This window comes from Spinacia oleracea, chromosome 2 (assembly GCF_020520425.1).
Source record: "Spinacia oleracea cultivar Varoflay chromosome 2, BTI_SOV_V1, whole genome shotgun sequence".
Lineage (NCBI taxonomy): Eukaryota > Viridiplantae > Streptophyta > Magnoliopsida > Caryophyllales > Amaranthaceae > Spinacia > Spinacia oleracea.
In genome coordinates, this window is record NC_079488.1 from 61,263,785 (window position 1) to 61,276,503 (window position 12,719).

General features: G+C 35.3%; 1 protein-coding gene across 1 annotated transcript; it reads right to left on the minus strand.

Moving 5' to 3' along the window:
• Positions 1 to 900: 900 nt before the first annotated feature.
• Positions 901 to 10,048, minus strand: LOC110787131 (probable LRR receptor-like serine/threonine-protein kinase At1g67720). The gene is made up of 15 exons (XM_021991703.2): positions 9,757 to 10,048; positions 8,185 to 8,716; positions 7,438 to 7,943; positions 7,090 to 7,222; positions 6,803 to 6,874; positions 6,625 to 6,693; positions 6,476 to 6,547; positions 6,317 to 6,382; positions 4,823 to 4,980; positions 4,498 to 4,739; positions 2,350 to 2,476; positions 2,206 to 2,274; positions 1,917 to 2,103; positions 1,507 to 1,642; positions 901 to 1,430 (listed from the first exon to the last, which is right to left on the minus strand). The coding sequence occupies exons 1-15, from the start codon at positions 9,836 to 9,838 to the stop codon at positions 1,095 to 1,097; spliced, it is 2,787 nt and encodes a 928-aa protein (XP_021847395.1). The 5' UTR covers positions 9,839 to 10,048; the 3' UTR covers positions 901 to 1,094.
• Positions 10,049 to 12,719: the final 2,671 nt, after the last annotated feature.

Here is a 12,719-nt window from a genome sequence, read left to right on the forward strand (position 1 = left end):
TTCTTTTTGAAAAATAGTTGTTCTTTTTATAGTTATCAGGAGAGAGAATATGTTATTTTCATTTTTGTATATTTTCTTTAGTTTTTTGACATTAGTGTTCTTTTCAGGTTTAGTTAATGTTCTTTTTGTTTACTCTAGTTCTTTTTGTTTAGTTTTTTATGTTCTTTTTTGTTTTTTTGTTTTTTGCGTTTTCTTTTAATGTTTTTGTGTTTTGGTGCAGGTGCACGTAGATCTACGTGCAGGCCCCTGCACCATCAACGCGTTGGTCGCAAACTTGCGTGTCGAATTCTAAATGGTACATATGAGCGCCATGTAGGTCATGCGTCATCAAAATATTTTTCCTATGAAAATATGTAAATATGGTAAAAATACAAAGAGTGAAACAAATATTTCCTATATAAATCATAAATACTTTTTTGAAATGAAAATTTCATTATTCAATTTGTAAATTAAAATACTAAACCTTTTTTGTAACATGTATAATAGGTTATATAAGTTAAATATTTTAGTTTCCAGTGTAAGTCATGACACATAAGAATGCTATTTAATCATTGTGACACGGCTTAAAGGTCGCAAATTGCGACCTTTTATCATTTTTGTTTATTTTAATTTATTTGTGTGGTTATTGAAATTTTTATTTTTCCTAAGTTGATCTTTCCATCTACAATTATCATATTTATCTAACACAACATTAACACAAAAGAACCAGATTGATAATACTTCAACCTCTATAAATCCTTATGTACGAGTGTCGAGTGTATTACTAACTAATTCCTTTTTATTTTTTTTGATAATTATGACTACTAAGTAAGTAGATAGGTAGATAGGTAGATAGTAATAATTAGAGTTTTTCTCCCTGTCACGATATAATTATCACATAGGTGAAATTGGTGACAACTATTTGGTGAAAGAGGGATATAATAAGCACAAACCTCCTAATTTTGTGGAAATATATGTGCATAATTTACAACCTGACATAAAACCCTGCTTTGGATTGTTTCCAAAGATGATGGATTCCTCTGAGCAGCTACACACAGAAGAAACAGCAAAAAATTGAAGCGTAAAAGAATGAAAAGATAAAAGCTACTCCATATCTATCTTGCGGTTGGCCTAGCGATTGAGTCATCTATGGACAAGTAACTATCTGTGTGACCCAAGTCCATAGAACCCAAGTGGATGGAGGAATGCAAAGAGTGTCTTGAGATATTATCAGAATTGCCTTCTCTTACTGATTGTACTTCCTTCTCGATCATTATCGCGTCTTGTATCTCTTTAAGTACTTCTGATATTGATGGTCTCATATGACCATGAGCTTGTACACACAGCAACGCTTTCTCAGCTATCTTCCACATCGATTGAATGTCATATTCATCTCTCAATGCCGGATCTATTATTCCTTGAATGTCACCACTTTCAATATGCATCTTTGCCTGAATCCAATCAATGGTAAATATATATTACTAGTCTATTTCTATAATTGGGAGCAAGGAATTTCACTACACTTACCCACTGAACTATGTTTCGGCAGTTAACACCAAAGTTTTCATTTGATATTGCTTCCTGTCCAGATATTAGCTCAAGCAAAATCACTCCAAAACTATAAACATCACTTTTGTCTGTCAACTGTTGTGATATATAATACCTGCAGTTCATCAGGAGAGCAAATCATAGGGTTATGTATGTAACAATACTTTTTTCTTTAATGGAATCAGACCACAATAGGCTCACAGCTGAGATTTTAAGATTGACAAAACAAATGGTAATTGCCGGAAACAGTTCATCCCAATAGTTTAAGTCCTTCAAAAAGAGTCAGCTCATTCAAATTTTAAATCACCAGTTAAAACTATATAAACCAAACCCAGCAGAAGTAGATTATATTAACAGTAGGAATAAAGGAGAACAAACAAAAATCTTACTCAGGATCTAGATATCCCACAGTCCCCCGGACAATGCTTGATACATGTGAAGCTCCATCCACTGCAAGTTTTGAGAGTCCAAAATCTGAAACTTTAGCCCTTGTGTTCTTGTCCAATAAAATGTTGCTGGTTTTCAAATCTCTATGTATGATAGCTGGCACACAGCCTGTGTGAAGATATTCAATTCCTGAAATACAAAAGGAAGATCCATCAGTTCAACTCTTCCATTATAAGAATGGCGCTTCACAATCCTGTATCGTATAGTATCGTTGTCCAGGGTTTTACATACCTCTTGCCGCATCTTCAGCAACCTCAAGGCGCTGGATCCAATTTATGCAGCGTTCACGTGTTAAAGGACCTAGAAAACTAAAGCAGCTGAGGGAAATGCAAATTTTGTGTAGTATTAACTCATTTTAGTTATGCGGTTAATTACCATAAAGATGCTCTTTGAGAGTTCCATTGTGCATGAACTCGTAAACAAGGATGCTTTTTCCATCTTCTTGGCAATACCCTAGAAACTGTACCAGATTCCTGTGGTGAATCCTTGAGAGGAGAGTAACCTGGGTCACATGTCAATGAACAACACATTTCCATCAGCCATGAAATATATACACACGAACCATAATGAACAGAACGGACAACAGTGATGGTGGCCTGCTTCAAGGCTACCTAGAAGTGTTTCTAGTTCTTCCGATCATAATACAGGACTCAACTGAGTCGGTTTTATTGGAGTTTTTCTGCTAGCTATCGTGGAAGATAGATTGCAAGCTTCTTTTAGTCACTAGATGACTGTAATGAATCAAGTGTAAGGGAAGGGCATAGTAGGTAGTGAGTGATATTAGGTAAAAGACAAATTAGGTAGGTGTAGTAGAATGGTTAAATAAGGCACATTAGGTTATGAGAGGCATATTTAGAATTTGGTAAAGCTTAGGCTTTGGAGAGTGGTGACCTCAAGTCACTAAATCTGGAGATTGGTGGCCTCAAGTCACTACTTCTGTATCCCTTTTGGTGTTCATCATCTATCAAACATTTTATTCCGTTTTCTGCCTTTATTTTTCAACTCAAAAAATATCACTTCTTTACAATGACCCTGGATAACTCTTTCAGAGAATTATCATAATAACAAGTTCATACAACTTCATACCAGTTTTAATTTGGCCTTCCACAACATTGTAGATTCATCGTTCTTAGCTAGACGTTTCCAGTGGTTAGATGAGATTGGAACTCATAAGGCATTCGGAAAGTTTCATGTTTACGGAATATATAAATATTCTGGGTTTAGAAGTTCAGTGGCTGATTCTAACCAATCTAAAAGGACGTAGCTAAACAAATATATATGAGACAGAATCAAACAGATGCCAACACTGCCTATCCTCGACCTTACTCTTTCACTGGGTGAGAGCCTCGTAAGAAGCATTGGGGTAAGCATTGGGGTAAGTTATTTGTGGTTAGCATCAGCATCTGATTAATTGCTGTACAATTGTCAGATTATTAACACTTCAGTTCCTTTTATTTGATAGGTTGATGACTTCTTGGCACCATGCTTTGAATAAGATATACAATTTTCCGAACACATACATACAAAGAGCTGACGTTTTGTTATTTCAGAAAATTCATTATAATGCGGTTAAATAGGTTCCAAGATAAGTTTGTTTCACAATGTGCATAAATGAAAACATATCATATATCTAAAACTAAATCCTTCTCTCTCTCCCCCCCCCCCCCCCCCCCCCCCCCCCTCGGCATGTGGTAGAACAAAGTGGAATACGAAGTTTTTTTGCACTCATTCATAATTTATGTAAACTAGTCCAGACATCTATATTTATTCAAGTACTCAATTTAAAAACAATTTGTTTTCCAAATTATTTAATTTTTGTCACAAATGTTAAATAATTGGTAAACCTAGCTCTAGATGAGGCCACAAAAGGCCTCTGACCATTAGCCTATGGGCTGTTGCTCTACGTTTAAAGTGGGGAATCAGAGATGGGCTAATGGACAGTGTCTTCGACTGTTTGACACTGCTAGATGCACACAATCCTAACTAAGAGGCCCTGAAAATGCAACGGGTAAGGGTGTAGGTTTGCAGCCTACTTTTAAGTGTGTCAAACGAGAAAAAGGTTACAATGTTGCTCGTGATTTTTATTTTCAACTAAGGGTGTGTTTTATTCACCTGATTTCACTAATCTTATAATTTGAACTTGTTAGAACTTATTTCAGTTTATATAAATTGTATTTGGGTAACCCTTATCGACCCTTTATCTAAACTTATCCAACTTATCAAACCTTATGTGCACTTATTAGTCCTGTAATAAGTGAAAATACGGCGATCAGGGCCTAATTCTAACACGAGACACCATTCACTTGTAAATACCATAGACATGAACCCAAATACAGATCTAAGACATACAGAAGGGTAACAAAGGGGCCAGTGTCCTTGTTTTGTTCGAGGAATTTGATTGAAAGGTAGAAATTAGTAAAAAGCCTTGGCTAAAATCAGGGGAAACGAAATAAAAAAGAATTGTAGGCTCCTAATCTTTTAGCAAACTATATAGGATGGATATTGTTGCGAAATAAAAAGTACCTCATTTGAGAATTCTCGTTTTCCCTGGAAGGAGTTACTAGTCAGAACTTTGACTGCAATTTCTCGTCCATCTTTTAATTTACCATAGTACACTACCCCATAACCTCCAGAGCCAATTTTTCTCTCAAATTCCTTTGTTGCTTCTTCCAATTCTTTAAAAGTGAAGCAATGAGCAGCTTCTGTTGCAGTGCTTTCCAAGGAAGAAGGTAACTTCTGTGACTGCAGAACATTACCAAGGCGGGCTGAAAATAAAAAGTTATACAAACTACATTACATCCCGCAATAAGAATAGGGAAAAGAGTACGAAGTGTATTCAGCCTCAGACCTTGGTCAGTATATCTCTTTTTAGAGTTCTTTCCTTTGCGCAAAAACCAACAAGATAGAATTGTTGCGATGAGAAGAAGAACTGCGCCGATTGACCCAATAATTATACCCGTCCGACTACTTTTGTTCCTTTTATGAAGATTAGCATTTCCAGAGATACTACAAAAATTTACCATTATTAGTAGTGTCATAGAGATAAAACAGTTTGCGATTGGCCAGTGAAACAGAGTGCCCACTAAACAGGTTGGCAATATATTGAGAAATAGAAACAAACCAAACCATCAAAATACTGTTGCTCACAAGACCCTCGCCTCACACTGGGCTCTGGGGCTGGGTTGGGGAAGGGGGGAGGGATACACGTGCTCTCTGACCACAACAAAAAATAACACGAAATCCATAACTTGCAACTTGCCTAGACCAATTAACATACGGAGTATGCTCGTAAGTTAATGAAATCCAGTGCTATTTTCTTGAAACCTATGTAATTTTTAAACCAACAATATGCTATGTACTCAAATCATTACTTTTCTCTAATAATCAATTAATATACGTATTTTGAACACAGTATCTTACAGAGTTATAATCACTAACATGTTATTTTCCTGGAAACTTGTATTATTTACAGACCTACAATATGTTATTTTCTGCTAAAATATACTCCTTTCGTCCCATTTTAGAGTGCCCTTTTCCATCCTTCTCAGTTTAGTTTGCTCCACTCTATTTTTGGTAAGGAGCCAAAAATAAACTATTATTTTATCATCTCTCTCGTCCTACTACTAAAACATAGGATCTCACACCCTCTCATTCAATTGAAAATGCCCCACTATCTTTCATTATACCTACTTTTCAATAAAAATAATGCTTCGTATTTGATAACCACACTCTAAAACTCTACCTAAATCTATGTACCCTGATTAAGATGGAGTAATATTATACACATTATTTTATGAACTAACATGTTATGTTTTGGAACCAGTCAATTTTCAAAATATTTAACAAATAACATTGATTAAAAGAGATAAGATGATTAATCAACAAATTATCCCCCATATGTTAAACCCACGTTATTTTCTTTAAATGAATACTTTCATAGTTGCATGTTATTATTTTTAGATCTCCCTCTCCCTTGCTCCCCCCCCCCCCTCCCCAGCGCTGTTCCTCCTCGATCTCTCCTTCCTCCCTTCCTTCTCCCTTCTTCCTCCCTTCCTTCTCCCTTCCTTCTCCCTTCTTCCTCCCCCCTCCCCCTCATATATTTATCAACTCAAACTGAAAAGAGCACATATTTTCTATTCAGTGAACTATTAAATATACAAAGCAAGAATTTGCTTTTAAATTTTTGGACCGTCAAATTTGAGTAGTTCTTAGCAACTTTGAAATATCACTAACATTTATCATTTTTAGATGTTCATCCTAACAAGATCATATATCTTATTATGTTTAATTCAGACTAAACCATATATTTCTGCAGTCGTATACAGAAAGAGCCATTACTTACTTCAAAACACGGTTGTTAGCAAGGTTGGATGGCAAGTTTCCTGACAGCTTATTATTTTGCAAGTACCTGCACCCAATAGGCTCATCATGCATTAGAGAAGACTTCCTAAAGACAAAAACATTCAATAAGCTAAGTTAGATATCCAAGCCTGGAGCATACAGTTCTTTCAAATTTTGCAGGTCACCCAAGGACGATGGAACTGAACCTGTCAACTGGTTGTTCTCCAGATGACTACAATACAAAAAAAGTATCAGCAAAATTGTTAATGGAAACGGCACTTCACAAAAAGAAAACACATTTAGTTGTACATTATTTTCAAGTTTGGACAGCCACTAAAATCAGGAATAGGTCCAGTGAGTGAATTCCCATCAAGCCATCTGCAGTCACAGTAACAAGAGAATAATATATTAGCTGCAATAATTAATCCACAAACAAGCACAACTTTTGCTTTACAATTTCAGACATGGTGCGAATCGTAAATCTTACAGCTCAACCAAGCCACCCAAATTTGTCAGTTCTGAAGGGATATTTCCTGTCAAATTATTCCTCGACAAATGACTGCAAGGAAATAAAAATAGAATTTAATACAGCCATGTCCAAGAGGCTGCTAGACTAGAGTATGCTCTCAAACAGAACTACTGTAAAACATCCATGTGACAAGCAGAAGATAAATATCTCTACGTGGAGGCTCCAGAAACCAACCCCCTCTAACCCATAAACAGGAGGGAGGGGGGGGGGGTTTAGGGAGAAGAAAGAAACAGAGATACACTTACATTGCAGTTACAAGTGGCTGAGGGTCTGAGCTGCACTCCAACCAAGACCAAGGAACTGGCAGGCATGGATCGCCACCTTCTTGAGCCCAATCAGCAGATAAGTAATGTGAAACAAATTTTGTTACAGTAGATCCTGACGACCCATGAAAACCCACATCAGATATACAGCATATGTGTTATTATTAAAATATTATCTACAGAGACTAAGTGGATAAGTTTACAGTGTTTCAGAGAAAATTATTATTTACAAAATCATATACGGAAAATGGTAAACCAAATTTACCCAAATTCAAAACTACCCATGCCTTTCTCAAGAAGAAAGGCACCCAAGCACAATATCTCACTTACCATCCAAGGTACCGCCATTTTTCTTGACATACTTATTGATCTCCATAGCATTCACAAGAGGCCCCAAGGTAGAATCAGATGTCTTGACAAATTTGAAAGACATCACAAAAGGGAGAGTCAAATTTTGAAATCCAGGCTCATAGAGACGGTCCTTTCCTTGAGCATTTTCAAGGATATTTACAGCTGCTTTTGAAACCTGAGGTGCATCAGGAAGCACAAGCCTAAATTTCCTTATATCATTCGGACCTATGTCTTCAATTTCTGCAAAGTATGTGAAAGCCCACCCCCCGCCAGGAAAGCCATCTAAATTCAAGCGGTATGACAGTGTTCCATTTCTGCCAACTACAGCTGTTTGCATCACTTTCTGAGGTGGTCTATCATCTTTGCTGACATCAACTGGCATTTTTGTTGAGATTTTCTCAGTGCCAGCAGCAACGTCAACTAGATAGTTTGGTTTCTTCAGAGAGTCAGATTCCCACATTCTATCATATGGGTCATCAGGATACCTGAAAGAACCAAAATTAAATTCCATTGTTCCAGGACTAAGAAGAAGATAAAATAAAACCTCCAAGAACTGAAACACTTCTAAAATTTTATGAACAAAGTCCAATAAAAACTAAACTTGTCTTTTTCCAACTTTCAATTAGACCATTAAGCTAACAATACCGATATTCGTAGTAATAAGTCAAAATGATGACGAACACAAACTGTGGTTATGTAACATAGTCAATTGGAGAAGATACACACCTCACAGGATCTGTACTGTCTGCTCCAAAATTAATTCTGGCAGATACGCTCAAGTAGAACTGATTTTCAAAATCTGTAATATACATCGAACCATTGAACTGCCGAAGCTCAAGGGTAGAAATGAAGGGCTGCCCTGTTGTAGCATTGGATAAACACACACTTATTGTTGGCTCAGTGGCAAGAAATATCATTTCAATCACCTCTGCGGTACTAGCATCTGAGATGACAATGGTGGACCAGGGAGTTGCCCCCATTGAAACATCAAACTTTGGATAAACATTGTTGTTGTCGAAGTTACCATACAAGAATGTGGCTCTCAATAGGAACCTAGTCCTGATTGTAACATTCAGAGTATAGCAATACTTTCTGTTATCATTAGGGAAGGATCTTAATGTCATATATTGTTGCCGTGTTTCATCTGGAATAGATATATTAGCTGTCTGTCCGAATCTAATTTGGTCATCAGGAATCCACTGAATACCAAGCTCATCAGTGTGACTGTCTGTACCACCACAGTCAAGACTCACAAAACCTGCATTTATCACTGCAGTATTAGCACCAACGAAACTTAAACCAGCTGCAGTTTCAAAGTAGATAAGATACGGAAATCCCAAACCAGAGCAGCATAACATAAATAACTAACAGCATATAGATTATTTGATATTGTTCACAAAGGGATCAGCAGCTACAAGCCAAAAACCGACAAAGAACGATTTTTTGAAGTGTGTAACGCAGAATGGAAAGGACCTATGTTCAATATAGTCAAGAAGGGTTGGCTACAAAATATTCAAATTTCCTCAAACTTTCATGTCCACCTGCATCACAAGTCATTCAACCTTTCTAACAAGTAACAACCATATTTAGTATTACCTCCATCTGGATTCAGCTATCACATTATTTGGTCAAATTATACTGTAATAGTGATGCTTGTTCCTAGGAAAGACGGATTTAACTAATATTCTGAATTCTCACAGATAAAAGAATTTATAGCAAGTAAGATTGTGACCGCAGAAAAAACTATACTCCATTCAATTCGTTTCCTATTCAAAGAATTTAACACACCCCGCTATCTGGTGACAACAAGGGAAATTAGAACTGAGTTACGTGAAGTCACCAAAACCAAAGGAGCCATCTATATCGTATTGTTAAATAGCAAATCCTGTAAGGCCTTAAAGCAGATAACTTTCCATATAAAAGAACATAAACATTGAACCACCTAGAGCTCATAAATCACAAACATCAAACAATTCAGCATCGCAACCAACTCCACCACCTCATTCCGAAACAAAATCTGAAAACATCCTAGCAAGCACCAATATAATTGAGGATTTTATACAGTCACAACTGAATTTGCAGTAGCAGAAATGTACAAATTAGTGCATGTTTTACTTAGGATTGTCAAGATTTTTCTTTTTCAAGTAAAACCCACCAACAACTCATATAAATAATTAACATAACAAGTATAAAACAGTCTTAAATTACTTCCTAACATGGAAAATCAGAACTTTTGAACAACAAAAATCAAGAATAATCAGGGAACTAACTCAAAATTTAAGAATCGAAGAGTTATACCTGGCATCTGGGCATCGCTAATACAAACATGGGAAAGCAAAAAAGAGAAGAAAATTGAAAACCCAACAGCCCAAATCTCCATTTTTAGAGAGGAAAAAACTTCGAAAAAGAAGCAAAAATGCAGAAATAAAGAGGAAACCCCCCAAAATAAATTGAGAGCATTAACAATGAAAAAGTAGTAAAGTAAAAAGACTGAGGAAACAACGAAAAAAGTTCACATTTTTTAATCAATCAATTTGAAAATAAAAATAATGAAAAACTAAAATTCAATCTCTCTCACAAAATTCCAGAAAGAGAAAGGTAGAGTTGCTTTAAAGAGTAAGGTTTATTCAGAGATTAACGTTATTAATATTAATTAATTAATTTATGATGATTATCTTAAGTAACAAACTAAACAAATTTCAGTATGTTTACTGAACTGATATGTGCAGTACGGAGTAGTTGTAAAGGAGCAAGGATCCGTTGGTTCGTTGATTTATATTTTATGCGGACTGACAAATGACAACCTTATAACATTAAAATAAAATTGACACTTGAGAACATTCTCCTACTGCCTCGGTGACTCTCGTCAAGGTGTCAAACAAAAAATAGAGAAAAAAACAGAATTTGGAAGCTGATGGGCTTTTGGTTCTTAAAGTGGTATAGGGTTGGACAATGGCGGATCTTGAACAGTTTTATGAGGGGGCGGTAAAAAAAATCTAATATACATATATAAAGGAGGCATATTTGCTGAATTATTAGATCGCCACCTAGGATTACTAATGCTTTCAGCCAATGAAAAATAAGATTTCTAATTTATTTTTGAATTAAAAAAATCGAGTGTCACGTAGATAATTAATTAGGTGCCACGTAGATATTTAAATTAATTAATTAATTACTAATATATACATTCCATCCAAAATATACATATATAAAGGAGGCATATTTGCTGAATTATTAGATCGCCACCTAGGATTACTAATGCTTTCAGCCAATGAAAAATAAGATTTCTAATTTATTTTTGAATTAAAAAAATCGAGTGTCACGTAGATAATTAATTAGGTGCCACGTAGATATTTAAATTAATTAATTAATTACTAATATATACATTCCATCCAAAATCAAGCGCTCTAATAATTAAAAAATAATTACTAATATATACAATTCCATCCAAAATCGATCAAACGCTCTAATAATTAAAAAATAAATCTAAAATAAAATTCATCACTACAAGAAATTGTACTATTAACGACGGGAAATCCCGTCGCGAAAGGCCAATAATCGTTGATTAACGACGGGATTTCCTGTCGCGAACCCGTCATAAAAGGGGCCGTCGTTAATAGAAAATTCAGTCGTTAACCCGTCGTAAAAGACATTTTGTGACGGTTATTCCCGTCATTGTTTGGTTGTTAGCCCCGTCGCAAAAGGCTTTTACGACGGAATTTTTGACCCGTCGTAATTAGGTTGTCGTTAAAGATACAAATTCTTGTAGTGCATCCAAATTCAAACACTAATCTAAAATAAAATTCAATCTAAAATCAAACATTAATCCAATATTAGAGCGCCACGTAGGAAATCTAATGGTTTCAGCCAATGAAAAATAAGACTTCAAAATTATTTTTGAATTAAAAAGTCGAATACCACGTAGATAAATAATTAGTTGCCACGTAAATATTTTTATTAAATAATTATTAATATTTCTTATATACAATTTCATCCAAAATCAACACTATAGTAATTAAAAAATAAATCTAAAATGAAATTCAATCCAAAATAAAAAAAAAAAAAAAAAAAGCAATTTAATCTAATATATAAAATATAGTAGTTGATATATGTAGGAGTTTTATTTTAACGTAACAATTTAATAGAAACCGTGCATCGCACGGGCTAAAATCTAGTTAAGTAATATACTACTCCGTATAATTATACAATTAATACACAAATTTTAGGGGGTCGTAACTAAAAATACACTACAAAATTTTCCCACCAGGGGGGCCGGCCCCACCCCAATAGCAACTAAGGTCTTCCCCTAGGGTTGAAATCAGGAATGATATCAAGATGGTATGGATTTGGAACTTGATTTTTAATACCATTTGTTTGCTTCATGTTGAGAATGAATTTTTTTTTTCATTTGACATAGTAAAGGTATGAGCCAAAACCACCTCCCCCCAAAGGTTTCTAAACCCCATACCTTGAAGGTTTGAGGTATGAGTTTGAAACTTTTAAAATTACCAACCAAACCAATGGTATGGGTTTAGAATGTTCTAAACACATACCTAAAGTTCGCGAACCAAACACCCCCTCATGAGGGTTTCAAATGTTTTTAGACCATCATGGATAATTGGATATAGAACTTAATTTTGGATAATTTTAATTTCTTACTTCGGGTTATTTGCTTAAGACACCTACAATATTTAGATATATTTTGGTATTGCCGCATAATAAACATTGTAGTTAACAACATTGTTTAAGAGATTTTAATACTTCACTTTTCATAGGTACCCGTGCAAGCGCACGGCCACAAACTAGTATATAATTAAAGCGGGCATATTTGATGAGCCATTAGAGCGCCACATAGGAAACCATTAGGTTTCGACCTATAAGAAATAAGATTTCTAATTTATTTTAGAATTTAAAAAAGATTGTGCCATGCAAATATTTGTCAATTAATTGTGCCACGTAATTAAGTCATCATCAAACTCTGGCGGATAAAAAAGAGAATTACAATTTATTCTAGAATTTGAAATTTACAAAAGATACACAAGTACTATAAACATTAAACCAACTAAAACATTAATTTGAAATCAAATACTCCGAGTTAGGAAGTTTTTTGGGGCTTACTATTTGCCGCCCCATATTACTCAAAATCGCCCCATTCATTTATCCATATACCCTCCTCATTTACCCTCTTACCTTTCCACCCCAAATCTAACCACCACTGCCGCCGCCACCTCCTGCCACCATCGCCAGCCACTACCTCCGGC